The sequence below is a fragment of the Arachis duranensis genome, chromosome 9, assembly GCF_000817695.3.
Source record: "Arachis duranensis cultivar V14167 chromosome 9, aradu.V14167.gnm2.J7QH, whole genome shotgun sequence".
NCBI lineage: Eukaryota > Viridiplantae > Streptophyta > Magnoliopsida > Fabales > Fabaceae > Arachis > Arachis duranensis.
The window spans coordinates 112,413,246-112,428,117 of NC_029780.3; the positions used below are offsets into that span (position 1 = coordinate 112,413,246).

General features: G+C 33.5%; 2 protein-coding genes and 1 pseudogene across 2 annotated transcripts; all 3 read right to left on the reverse strand.

Annotated features, from left to right (window-relative positions):
* Window positions 1–485: 485 nt before the first annotated feature.
* LOC107467397 (amino-acid permease BAT1 homolog) lies at window positions 486–3,237 on the reverse strand. The gene is made up of 7 exons (XM_016086481.3): window positions 3,049–3,237; window positions 2,710–2,970; window positions 1,914–2,152; window positions 1,617–1,798; window positions 1,188–1,477; window positions 977–1,106; window positions 486–893 (listed from the first exon to the last, which is right to left on the reverse strand). Exons 1-7 carry the CDS (start codon window positions 3,174–3,176, stop codon window positions 546–548), a joined length of 1,578 nt encoding a protein of 525 aa, XP_015941967.1. The 5' UTR covers window positions 3,177–3,237; the 3' UTR covers window positions 486–545.
* A 1,487-nt stretch (window positions 3,238–4,724) lies between these two features.
* Window positions 4,725–7,391, reverse strand: LOC107467398 (amino-acid permease BAT1 homolog). Its single transcript, XM_016086482.3, has 8 exons — window positions 7,240–7,391; window positions 6,783–7,043; window positions 6,658–6,676; window positions 6,324–6,543; window positions 6,028–6,209; window positions 5,656–5,945; window positions 5,354–5,483; window positions 4,725–5,194 (listed from the first exon to the last, which is right to left on the reverse strand). Exons 1-8 carry the CDS (start codon window positions 7,344–7,346, stop codon window positions 4,847–4,849), a joined length of 1,557 nt encoding a protein of 518 aa, XP_015941968.1. The 5' UTR covers window positions 7,347–7,391; the 3' UTR covers window positions 4,725–4,846.
* A 2,196-nt stretch (window positions 7,392–9,587) lies between these two features.
* On the reverse strand, window positions 9,588–12,047 carry LOC107467581 (amino-acid permease BAT1 homolog; annotated as a pseudogene).
* Window positions 12,048–14,872: the final 2,825 nt, after the last annotated feature.

Consider the following 14,872-nt stretch of genomic DNA (forward strand, 5'->3'; position numbering starts at 1 on the left):
CTTGAATCATGAACTTTGGAATGGATTGTTTGGACCTGGATTTTCTTCACTACTTGCAACCTATTCTGATATGTTGTAGCAGCTGCATTGTGTCCTGTTATATGTTTAATCCAGCTGCTAATCAATCTTCACTAGTTCTCTTGCTTGTTAAGGATTATAATCAAACATGCATTCAAGGGACACAGATTGGGACACCATTTCTTGGAAAAACTTCCTTCTCATCTTTGAATTAAGATAAGACCACTGATGCCTTGCCTTGTTCTTCGGAATGCTAGAAAGCAGAAACCAGAAACAACCTCATTTCAAGGTAGCATGGAGTGTTTCTTAACAAATTATACAGCAAAAACATCTTCGTTTATTTAAATTACAAAGAAAATATAAATCAATTAAAATTCATCTAAGATATTTTCTAGAATAATGTTACAATTGGTCTAACCTATGGATAGGAATCACCTCTCTTTAACCTTAACAAAATATTGCAATAATTTTCACAAATAACCTCGGCTCTATACCGAACTATTCATTCATCATTGAATCACTAAACTTCAGTGTTTGAGGTTGGTTACAGGGCCTTTAAACCAATGCCTACCACTGATTATCCAGTAAGAAACTACTAAAATTAGCAAACATCCAACGGCCACAGGTGTGTAGTTAAGTGTCTTTATGGTTATTGGGTAGGAAACAGGCAGTGAGAAGAGTACTGAGATTGTCAAAACCCATAGAACTGCAACCCAGCCCACAACGAGCCCAAAACGGCCCAAATTGAAAGGCCCAGGCACAAAGTACTTTGCTGCCAGTGTCACCCTGAAGAATATTGGGAGTGCATATGCTATGTAGAGACCAATTGTTGCTATGGACACCATGGCCTGAAATGCTACCATACTCCCCAAAGACTGCAATACACAGAAATCACACTGTTATAAAAAGACATAAAATCAATTAAAAATAATACCAGGTAACAGAATTCAATACATACCGTTAGGGCCATGCAAAATGCTATAACAACAGAAAGCCAAACTGCATTTATAGGGACATCCTGCTTATTAACTTTATGCCACAATGATGAAAATGGCATGGCTCCATCTCTTGAGAAAGCAAAAGTCATCCTACATAAATTTATGCATTGTAAATTTGCAAGCAGCTAATGAATTAAACACTAATCCCAAACGCATGGGTTAGTTAGTTACCTTGAGTTGCTGGTAACTGAACTCATACCACAGAAAAATATGGCAATAGCAATAATCACCAAGCACATAATACCCCCAAATCCATGGCCATATCTTTTCTTGAATGCCATATAAAATATTTGAGCAATGGCATATCCACCAGCATCATTGTCTTCACTCAACAGGTAAGGGATGTTAGTAACTGCAAAAGTAATTCCTAGTATGTAACCAAATCCAACAATAATGGATATTGCAACAGCCGTGATAATTCCTTTTGGTCCATTTTCATCAGCATTTTTGGTTTCCTCTGTCTGAAAATTGAAAACACAAGTGTAAACAAGAAATGATCTTAGTCCTAAACTCTTAATCACAGTGGAAAATCAAGAGCAAATTAGAACTGAAATGTTTTAAGAGGAAGTATATTCATTGTAAATAGTAGAAAAGATTTACCATATGAGCTGATGCATCATATCCAGTTAGTGTATATTGAGCCATCAGAAGTCCCAGCAAAAATATATAGGGTTTGCTACTGATTCCAGCACCATTATCAGCATTGAAATGAGTGAAAACAAACTTGGCACTAGCTCTTTCCGTTGCAACAGTTGGAATCAGAATCATAAGCACAAAAACACCTGCAAATTTTTAGCCATTCCAAATTAGAGACTCAAAACTGAGAAATGAACTTAGAACTAATCAATTCATTCAAAAATTAAATAAAGATCAAATAGGTATGTCCTTGTTCTATACCTAAAATGTTCCAGAAAGCGGCCAATTGTCCTAAGAATGATAACAATGATATAGGAAGGCTGTTTATGATGCCATGGAGGAGCAAAATTCCCCCATGGATAGCAATAACTACATATTTAGATGCTTCATATCCTCCACCATTTTTGCCACCAGTACTAAGGAGTACAATAACCTGAATCAGTTGTGCTAGTGAGAAATCTACACTTGTTGTCACTGCCCACTGACCAGCAATATTGAACCTGCAGCAAATGGAAGAGTGCAATTAACTAGTGATTATACTTATATGATATGATGCAGATTAAGCATTAAACCTCGTTTTCAAGTGTATGGCATGAGTGGAAGTTACAAAATTAGATATTTACATATTGTAAAGAAGGGATGTTATAGAATCAATAGAATGGTGGTTAAATGCAGTAGATTTCAAAACTACAGTTAAAAATTGGGTAATAAAGAAAACAGGGAAATTAAAGCGGCAGAAATTTCACTTGACTATAACTGACATGATAATATGAATATATGATTATGATTGTACTGAATAGTTATATGGCTTAAATGTACTCCAAATTGATTCAGCAGTGATACAGAAGTAGAACTTGAAAATTGAACATAGAAAATCATGATTCTGGGATGTGAGTCTCTTCTTCTCTAATAGAATATCATTAGTGTCATCAAATTGCAAAACAAAGAAACAAGCAGCTTCCTTTGAATTTAATTACAACACATGATGGATACTATGCAAATAAAAATAAAGAAAGCATATAATATAAAGGCAAAGAAGGGGAAAAGGTTGACTTACCAACCAGTGATCCAAGAAGCAAAGGGTGCCCATGATGGACCAGCAAGCTTAGCACTCCAATAGTAGAGACCACCAGAAGTTGGATACGATGAACAAATCTCAGCCATTGATAGAGCAACAAACATGGTGAAAGCACCAGCAATAAGCCAGCCGTAGACCAATGAAACAGGTCCACCATAGTTCAAGCCAGTGTTGTAAAGTGTGGTTACTCCAGTTAGAATCGATATAATTGCAAACGAGAATGCAAAATTCGAAATCGCCCTGCAAACTCAATCATTATTAATCAGAAGCAAAATAAAATTGAAGAGCAAATGAGATGAGATGAGCGAAAACACTTACGAGAGGTCACGCTTGAGCTCTTGCTTGTAACCGAGCTCTTGAAGACGGGCAAGTCCAGAATCAAGCGGAACACTACCGTCACCGCCGCCTCCGCCATTATCGGGAGCCACGTGTGACGGGAGTGTCATGCTGTTGTTGCCGATAGAGTTAAAGGGACATGCAAATTAATAAGAAAAGAAAGGGTGCATATAAAATTATAAATTCTCCCTCCTTTTGTGAGGACCCTTTAGCTTTGGATCTAAAGTTGACTAAGCTACATTCAACGTTGTTAATTATTACATCACGAGAAGTGATAGACAAATAAATTGTGGTTTGTAGTTATTATTATATTTTTAATAGTGTAAAATTTTATTTAATAATATGAACTCACATATTTTTTTTTAAATACTAACTAAATTTTAATAAAAGTGTTTTTTAGACTTTTTTTTTCTTGTATAATTGTTTATTATGAACTTACCATATCAAGCTTTTCTTTCTTTTTTATAAGTATGAAATCAAAACCCGGGTCCGATAGGGCCCACTCACACACTGATACTTCAGTCACACGCGTTCTTTTGGTTGACCAAAAACAAGTTACTTGTTCGCTCTGTATATGTGATTCGATTCGAATGTGCAGCAAGTTGGATGGTAGAGAAAGAAGGGGAATAATAATGCGATTAATACATTTTTTTAGTTTGAGTCCCTCACACGTATTAACAACTAGAGTTAGTTATCCAGCCTTCTGGTATTATAATGTTGTAAGTTGTAACTGATTAGAGAGTAGATGTGCTGCCTGTATGTAAGTTAAGATGATGTGCACCAACTAAATTAATTCGTTTCATTTGTTTAATAAGGCATCTGATTTTTTTTAAATATATTTTTATAAATTACTTCATACAATTGACTTTTTAATTGATATATTGAAATCAGATGATGGTTATGATGATGTGGGTTGTGGACGGCCGGTGGATGTTAATAACTTTCACATTGACAAAAAACACCTTTGCTGACTTGCTGTGAACATGTGACAAATAACAATAAGAAAATGGCCGGAGGAAAAAAAGATCAAAGACAACACACAATATAATATGATGATAACATATTCCCAACAACCACAATGGCAGCCACAAGTTGACCCATAGGCCATAGCAGCAAATGGTACAATATATAAATATTTTTTTTACTCACGAACATTTAAGTTTTCAAAAATTAAAAAATACAATACTTTCTTAAAATTTGGACACATCAATTTCTTTAACCCAATAAAAAAATAAAACATGGTTTCTTTTTCAAAGACTTAAATTTAGGCGAGTCAAAAGATCAAAGACTTATTTGTTCTTTTCTCTCGTTCTTTAAATTGTTTCCATCCTCTCTAATTAATTGGCAGTATTGAACTATTGATATGCGTAATACATTCTGGCAGTATTGCTAAGTAACATGGGATGAGAACCAGCCTAGCCGACCCCGACAGGATTCTTGCGTCTCAATTGACTTTCTTTTCCCCTTAGCTCCTTTCTCTAACAAAACTCCAATTTACTATTTAATTTCCAAAATTATGGACAATGATGGAAGAGTTAGTTTAACAAAATTGTCTCTAAATCAAATCCACGAGTTCCCATCACAGACGACATTTCTTAGAGCCTAAATTATCAACATATATCTCAAATTAAGAGAGGCGAATATAAAATTTTGCTAAGTAAAGTGAACATCACTACTTTGATTACTTTCAGAGAGACAATACACAACTTCTTTGTTTACAATGTCCATGTTTGGAAATGATTCTCTTAAAAAATTTATTATTATTGAAAATGAATAAAATTTACTTTTTTATATTGGATATTGGGCCTGTGAACCAACGGCGACCACTAATGATCCAATAAGAAACAATAATAATAATCAAACATCCAATAGCAACAGGGGTATAGTTAAGTGTCTCAATGGTTATTGGGTAAGAAACAGGCAGTGAGAAAAGTACTGAGATTGTGACAACCCAAAGAACTGCAACCCAGCCCACAATGAGCCCAAAAGGGCCCAAATTGAAAGGCCCAGGATCAAAGTACTTTGCTGCAAGTGTCACCCTGAAGAATATTGGAAGTGCATATGCTATGTAGAGACCAATTGTTGCTATGGACACCATGGCCTGAAATGCCACCATGCTCCCAAGAGACTGCATAACGGTCAAAATTTAGTTTAGAAATGTGGCATCAATAACATTTACACTAAGATATAATTAAATTGAAGGTAGAAACTCAACTGCAGTTAAATTCATGTAAAGTTAATAACAAATTTGATTAAATTGTCATCTAACGGCTGTCAGAATACATACCGTGAGTGCCATACAGAATGATATAAAAACAGAAAGCCAAACTGCATTGATAGGGACCTCTTGCTTGTTAACCTTTCGCCACAAGGAAGACAATGGCATGGCCTCATCTCTTGAGAAAGCATAAGCCATCCTTCATTAACAGCTAAAGATATTAATTAAATATCTCTCAGAGTGCTCTGATGAATTAATTATAAGTAACTTCAAACTAGCAATATAAACATAAATGATACAGAACAAGAGAATGTATTTGCTCTTAGAGCACACAAGAAATTTTTGTAACATTCTAAGGCATGGTTGGTTACCTTGAGTTGCTAGTCACTGAACTCATACCACAAAAAAATATAGCTACAGCAACAATGATCAAGCAGATAATCCCTCCAATACTATGACCATATCTGTCCTTGAATGCCATATAAAATATTTGAGCAATGGCATATCCACCAGCATCATTGTCTTTACTTAATAGGTAAGGGATGTTAGTAACTGCAAAGGTAATTCCTAATATGTAGCAGAATCCAAGAACAATAGATATTCCCACAGCACTGATAATTCCTTTTGGTCCATTTTTATCAGCTTCCTTGGTTTCTTCTGTCTGAAAATTAAGCTAAATCCTTCAATAACTTGACTGAAATTATGTTACAAAGGAAAAGTAGAAATGAAGAGAAAAGATTTACCATATGAGCTGATGCATCATATCCAGATAGAGAATATTGAGCCATAAGAAGTCCCACCAGAAATATGTAGGGACTGCTACTGATTCCGGCACCATTATCAGTATTGAAATGAGTGAAAACAAACTTAACACTAGCCCTTTGGGTCGCAACAATTGGAATCAGAATCATAAGCACAAAAACACCTGAAAACTTTGCCATTTCAAATCTCCAATTAGACTCTCAAAATGCTCTAATTTTCCCATGTGAAATGAACTCAGAAAAGATAAACATAAATAAAAAAGGATAAGTGTTCATACCTAGAGCATTCCAAATAGAAGCAAATTGTCCAAAGAATGATAGCACTGAGATAGGAAGGGTGTTCAATATACCGTGGAGGAGCAAAATTCCACCATGGATAGCAATAACTACATATTTAGATGCTTCATATCCACCTCCATTTTTTCCACCAGTGCTAAGCAGAACAATGACCTGAATCAGTTGTGCTAATGAGAAATCTACACTTGTTGTCACTGCCCACTGGAGATTCAAAGAAGCAAACAAGTTAGAGCTTCAAATTATTTATTAGAAACCATGATCCCACACTAGAATGTTGAAATTCTTGTCCAGAATACTCTGAATTCTCAAGAATACCTGACCAATAATATTAAACCTGCATTGAAAAACAAACCAGACAGAACACATGTTAGAGAAATAACAACAGTTGGAAAGGTTCATCAAAGAAAAACAATGCAAAATGAAGGAATTGGTTACAATACCAGCCAGTGATCCAAGAAGCAAAAGGTGCCCAAGTTGGGCCAGCAAGCTTAGCACTCCAATAGTAGAGACCACCAGAAGTTGGATAAGCTGAACAAATCTCAGCCATTGATAAAGCAACAAACATGGTGAAAAAACCAGCAATAAGCCAGCCGTAGACCATTGAAAAAGGTCCACCATAGTTCAAGCCAGTGTTGTAAAGTGTGGTTACTCCGGTCAGGATCGATATAATAGAAAACGAGAATGCAAAATTTGAGATAGCCCTGCAAAATAGTAGTGTATGCTTGAGTGTGCAATAAATATAAAGATTGAACTATAAATTTCTGATATCATTTTAATAAATCACAACCTTCTTTTGTCTGAAATCTGAATTCAAAACATACTCTTTTCTTTTGTTTGTTAGTTAGAATTCGAAGGAGAAGCAAGGTAAATGAAAGAAAAGAATGGAGAGGACTTAACGAAAGATCACGCTTGAGCTCTTGCTTGTAACCGAGTTCATGAAGACGTGCATGGCCTGAATCAAGAGAAGAAGAAGCGTCGACCACCACATGTGTTTGGAGTGTCATGTTGAATACAAGACTCCACCAGTTAAGAGCTTGGTTCAACAAATTAAGCAACCAACAGAGAAGCAAATTAATAGTCAAAGTTATAGTACGCGTTTTACTTAAATTTTGTTAATGTCTAAAAGAAAGGTAAAAACTCAGGTACAATGCACTTCACGTAAAGTTGACAGGTGAGAGTCGTTAGATGATTTAACTGAAGTCGATTGAATTTTCATCTAAAAAAAAACGGTATCTTAATATTACAACTGAACTCTCTACAATGTGTTCTTAAACTAACTTAATGTCAGCTGACAGTAGGGGTGCACAGACCCGGCCCGGCCCGAAGGCCCGGTCCGGTCCCGAACACTTTAGGGACTAATTTGGTGTGATTTCATCGGGTCTAGGGTCGGGTACGGGTCTCAAAAATAGACACTGTCATTATTTCGGGTCGGGTCCGGGCCATAGCTCGGGTCACCCGAAGTCGGCCCGGTGGCCCGGTCATCATACACAATTAATATTTTGTGTTATTAGTGATAGATCATGACTATTCTTATGTGGAATTTTATTGTAAACCTTAATATTTTGTGTTATTAGTCATTATAAAACTATAAATTAATGTATTATGTTTAGAATGCATAAGACTTTAGACTAATACATAAGATTGTGTTATTTGTATTGATTTAAATATTTGGTATTATTAGACAATATTAGTATTGATTGTGGTTATGCTTTAGTATTGATTGTGGTTATGCTTTAATTTTGAAGAAGGGTTGATTCTTGTTATATTTTTCTAAATGAATTTTACCATGTTAACTAATGGTTGGAGTCTTGGAAATTTGAATTTTTTTACATGCTAGCTTACAAGAAGGTATCAACGTAATGTAATGTTAACGGTCCGGTTTTCACCCGGTTTTCACCCGGTATAATTGTGGCCCGAAAGTGTATTGGTTTCATCGGGTCTAGGGTCGAGTTCGGGTCTAATAAATAGACCCGGTGTATATTTCGGGCCGAGTCTGGGTCACATCAAACCCGGCTTCACCTGGCCTATGTGCACCCCTAGCTGACAGTTATCTTTTATACACCACTTACAAAAAATCAAATAAATAACTAAATTATCAAATGATCTAATTTAATTAAAATAAATATAAATATTATATATGAAGATATCATCATATAATTAATTTTTTTATAATTTTTTTATAAAATTCATATTTTGTCTAATAGTATGGTTTTGTGATTGATAAAAACTCCATGTTAATTTAATGGGAAGTTGATATTTTGTTTTCATGCGAAGATATTTTGTTTTCATTATGTAAGTCAATATTAATCATTGGATGCTAATTTTCTCCCATCCAATTTTTGTCGTAACACAAAAATACTCTCACTACTTTTCAAATGGATATTCTCACTCCAATTTTAATAATGTCATTTATTTTTTTTTACGAATTCATACTGTATACAATATAAAAGAAATCATGTGGAGTGACATTATGAAAAAGAGAGGAAAATTATAATTTCTCCTATTTCATGTATACGATGTACAAAGTGTAAAACTTAAGGTAACATAATGCATCATTCTATTGTAACCGTACCGTATATATAATGAAGAAATGGTTCTAGTTAACTAACTATAATTTAAATGACATATAATTCAAAGGATATAATCTCTTTATATTCATTTATTTAAAAATTATGGGTTCGAATTTTTCTATCATTGATTAAATTTAAAAAAAAAAAGGAAGTGGTTGTATGTCACAAATCACAAACAGCTAAGTCTGAGAGACAAAGAACACGTGCACGTATCCATTTTTTCCACCATAAAAACAATGAGAAGAGACATCATCATATCTTATCCATTAATAATGCAATTCCTTCAACTCCAGACATACAGAGACCTAAGCTTGTTTTGGTGGACCACGTCTCCGTTTTCTTAGTTACATCCCCTTCTCTTTTTGTTTTTGATTTAAACTCTTAGTATTTTGGTAATCAAGATTTGGGCGTGAATAGAAAGAAAACTCCAAACCATGACAATTCCCAATTACATTGTCAAATTATCAGCACAAAATGTTGACAAAAACAAAAATCAACAAAGAAAAATTCAACACTTTGACCAAAGCAGATTTTCTTAGTATGATCTTCAAAGTTTTTTGTACAAATATCAGAGGCTGATATCAGCTTCTGACAAAAATAAAATGGCAAGAGACATTATTATATTTAAGTCACCAAATAATAAATATGATGAATACAATATATTTTTTTTCCATACAACTAAAACACACTCTAAGACACTCTACTTAAAGGTTTTCCATTGACTCCATTGAAACATAAACCTCAAAATGTGGTTTATATTTTATCAGATGAGTTGGACAAAATTCACTCACACACACAACTTCAGTTTTCTATATTGGTTAAAGGGCCTTTAAACCAATGGCGAGCACTGATGATCCAATAAGAAACTATAAGAATAATCAAACATCCAAGAGCAATAGGGGTGTAGTTAATTGTCTCAATGGTTATTGGGTAGGAAACAGGCAGTGAGAAGAGTACTGAGATTAACACAACCCAGATAACTGCAATCCAGCCCACAATGAGCCCATACCGGCCCAAGTTGAAAGGCCCAGGCACAAAATGCTTTGCTGCCAATGTCACCTTGAAGAATATTGGAAGTGCATAAGCTACATAGAGACTAATTACTGCGATGGACACTGTGGCCTGAAATGCTACCATGCTTCCAAGAGACTGCATTACAATTAGAGTTGAGTTTAGAGACTTTCCAAGAACAGATTTCAGTTACAAATAGCATTAGCTAAGATGAATTTAGTTAGCAGTTAGTTATAATTCTGTTATTTAGTTTCTACTTTCTGTTAGCACAAGATCCAGATAACTGAATAATTTTTAACATAAAATACATACTGTTAGTGCCATGCAAAATGAAATCAAAACAGAAAGCCAAACAGCATTTATAGGAACCTCCTCCTTATTAACTTGATGCCACAATGATGACAAGGGCATGGCCCCATCTCTTGAGAAAGCATAAGCCATCCTGTAAATATAAGCAACTAGAGATATTATAAAGCCTCTAATATGCAAATACCAAATGGATAGTACCAAATTTCAGGTACATTTACCTTGAGTTGCTGGTAATTGAACCCATACCACAGAAAAATATAGCAATAGCAACAATAACCAAGCACATAATACCCCCAAATCCACTACCATATCTTTTCTTGAATGACATATAAAATATTTGAGCAATGGCATATCCACCAGCATCATTGTCTTCACTCAATAGGTAAGGGATATCAGTAACTGCAAAGGTAATGCCTAGTATGTAACAGAATCCAACAACAATAGATATTCCAACTGAGCTGATAATTCCTTTTGGTCCGTTTATATCAGATCTCTTAGTTTCCTCTGTCTGAAAATCCAAGTTTTTAATAAAAAGAAAAATCTTAGTCCAATAATTTAATCATTCAACCAGTCCAAGGCAACATATACTATGAGACTAGGCAAGAAAAAAAAAATAGTAAAAAAATTCACCATATGAGCTGATGCATCATAGCCAGCTAGGGTAAACTGACTCATAAGAACTAAGAAGTCCCAGAACAAATATGTAAGGTTTGCTGTTGATTCCAGCCCCATTATCTGTATTGAACTCAGTGAAAACAAACTTGACACTTGCCCTCTCCGTTGCAACAGATGGGATTAGAATAATAAGCACAAAAACACCTGAGAGTTTTTCAAATTCCAATTAAATATTCAAAGTCTTCTCCCCCTAAACTACTGAAAAAGAAAATTCAAATAGGAAATTTCTTCCTACCTACAACATTCCAAATAGCACCCAAGTGTGCCAAGAGTGATAAGATTGAGATAGGGAGGCTGTTTATTACACCATGTATGACCAAAATCCCACCATGGATAGCAATAACTACATATTTAGATGCCACATATCCACTGCCACCAGTACTAAGGAGAATGATAACCTGAAGCAGTTGTGCTAGTGAGAAGTTTATACTTGTTGTCCCTGCCCACTGCAAATGAATAGAAATTCAAAACTTAAGAGATTCAAATGGGTTATCAAAAACCTTCAACTTACACAACTTTGACTTTGCAGTAAAAGTTGAAGGATGATGAAATACTAAAGTATGTGATTTTTCAAGAATACCTGGCCAATAACATTGAACCTGCATGGGAAACCAATATTATGTTACATGTAAAGATTGTTACAAATAAAAAAAAGATGAGTTGGATACAATACCAGCCAGTGATCCAAGAGGCAAAGGGTGCCCATTGAGGGCCAGCAAGCTTGGCGCTCCAAAAGTAGAGACCACCAGAAGTTGGATATGCTGAACAAATCTCAGCCATTGATAGAGCAACAAGCATGGTGAAGATACAAACTACCAACCAGCCATACACCATCGAAACTGGGCCACCATAGTTTAAACCAGTGTTGTAAAGGGTGCTTATACAAGTAAGTACGGATATAATAGAAAATGTAAGTGCAAAATTTGAGATGACCCTGCACATTGGATGAAATAAGGAATCAAAATATGCTATTTTTGGGTTTGAATTGCAAACTACTTAGCAAATGAAAGGTGATAAAGGAGAGAACTTAACGAGAGTTCACGCTTGAGCTCTTGCTTGTAGCCGAGTTCATGAAGACGGACAAGCCCAGAATCAAGAGGAGCAGCTTCATTATCAAATGGAATTGTCATCTTTTCACTCTTTAGCTTTGCTTGCAGTTGCACTAAGCAGACAAACAGAGAAGCAGTGTCTTAAGGACTCGCCGTTTGATTTATCCCAGAATAAATAACGTTCCAGGTTGTCCTTTCATGCTCACTTTCCATCCATTTTTTTGTCGTATCCTCTTTACTGATAGAAACTCACTTCCAATTGTTTTTATTTAAAATTGATATTTAAAAATTGTTAAATAATTTAATAAATTTAAATAAATAAATTTTTAATTATTTTTAATTTTTAACTTTATATCAACATAATTGCATATAAATATTTATTATCTTTAAAATATTTTGTGCAGCGGTAAACAAATATTTTAAGTTGAAGAATGTTAAGAGACAATAATTTTTGTAATTTATAATAATTAAATAACTATCAATAATATTTTTAATGATATAAAATTTTATTCAATAATATAAAATTATTTATTTTTTTATTAATTATATGTGGTTAGAATTTAATAAAATTACTACTTTTACACTTTTTTTTTAAGTCACTGGAAAACTGGAATGAAAGTCAACTGTCTAAAGTCAAATTCATTCTAAATTTAAAAATAAAAAATCATTAACTAATCCAAATCGGTAATTGATATTCTTCAACTTTCATTCCGTACTATTTTTTGCCAGAATAAATAACGCTATATACTATAAATTTTTGTGATTTTTGTAAATATCAAAAAATAATTTTAAAAATAACAAATTTTGAGATCAAATTTTGGTTTTATTTTTTTGTATAAAATTTTTAAATAGTTAGCCATATATTCTCACAAAATTTTGGATGAATTATACAAGTGATTCGTAAATACATAAAGTTATTCATTACTTAAAAAAATTGAGAGTATTTTTATTATTAATAGAATAATTTTATTATCAAATCACATGATATTTTGAGTTTAATTTTGATACACAATATTATTGTATAATTTCTTTTAGATGAATATTTAATAAAAATAATAATTATTTTTTGTGATAAGACGTTATCTAATGAGATGCACTCGTATATTTTTTCCTGCATTGTAAAGTATCAGAAAGACAAAAACTGTTGAAGAAATAGAGAGAAAAAACAAAAAGTAGATGACGAGAGGGAATGAAGAATTCTATTGGTAACAGTTGATTTTTTACATTCAACAACAACCAAAGATTTTTATATTTATACACAATTTCTAAACTTGATGAGTTAGAGAGTTAGTTGCAACAAATGGCTAACAATAAGTTTCTACACTCTTTTAATCTCTAACTACATTTTTACTTTTGGATGCTTTGCTAAGTCAGCTTCCATATTTTTTTAAATGCACTTACGTCAACCCTATTATTTTGTGGGTTTAATTTTGATAAAGTTATATAATTAGATACACTTATAATTATTAGAGGCATGCTATATATACAAATTTTTTTAGTTTATAAGTCTTATAAGTCTAATAAAACACATACATTATATTTAATTAACGCATTACACACTTCCACATTTAAGAGTAAATAAAATGCACATTATTCAACAACTTTCTGTTTCTAAAACGTGCTACTCAACATGCATTATGAACGACTCTTCTTCTTCCTCCATGAAAACAATTTTCTTACCAAATTTGAAGATAATAGAACTTCAGAAATACACCCAAACGATTACAGAAATACACCCAAAGGATTACAGAAATACACTAAACGGTTACAGGAATTCACCCAAACGATTATAAAAATACACCCAAAGGATTACAGAAATACACCCAAAGGATTACAAAAATACACCCAAAGGATTTAAGAAATACACCCAAAATTCGTTGAAATACACCTTATGCATATTTCATAACTCTTTCTCTTTCTCCTCCTCATCTTTTACTGCTTCTTCTTCAAAAACGATTTCAGAGCTTGATGTCAAAAAAAATGGAAATCGAGAATAACGACAGAGAGAAAAGCACGTAAATGAAGAATAAGAACAGAAAGAGGAAGAAGAATGTGCAGCAAGAAGAAGAAGAAGGAGAAAAAGAAGGCAAGAAACGAAAGAAAAGAAAGAAAGAGAAAGCAAGAAACGAAAGAAAAGAAGAAGAAGAAGAGGAAAAGGAAGAAGAATGTACAGCAAGAAGAAGAAGAAGGAGAAAGAGAAGGCAAGAAACGAAAGAAAAAGAAGAAGAAGAGGAAGAAGAAGAAGAAAAAGAACATAGACCTTGCATCGCATTTTTGGGGTTTATTCGTTAATTAACTTGTAAAGCATACAAGCCCTAATGACTTATATGCAGAGCTTTTTTCTAATTATTATTGTATCAAAATTAATCGGCATAAAATAATTTTATACGTACATCCAATTATATAACATCACATTATATTGACAACTTGAATGATTATCTAAAAAATAGATATAATTGTACAATTATTTAAATTTTACACTTGCATTAAAATTGAACGCATTTGATGGTTTATCCAAATATTTTCTTTCAAGTCATTAGGAAGGTTGCTACGTCAAACTTTGCAGAGTATAAATTTGTAATCTTATTTTATAATAGTTAATTTAACGAATTATTTTTGTAAATCTTTTTATTTGTTTTAATTTGAGGGATAAGCAAGGCAATGAAAGAAAAGGAGGGAGACGACTCAACGAAAGATCAAGCTCTTTCTTGTAACCGAGTTCATGAAGAGTGAAGACGTGCATGCCCAGAATCAAGAGAAGAAAAAGCTGTCGGTGGATCACATCTCACTTTTCTTATTTACACCCCCTTCTCCTTTTGTATTTTGATCTAAAGTCTTGGTATTTAAGTATTCAAAAGAAAAATCACAATTCTTAATTACAAGGTCAAATTATCAACCCAAAATGCTGACCATAAA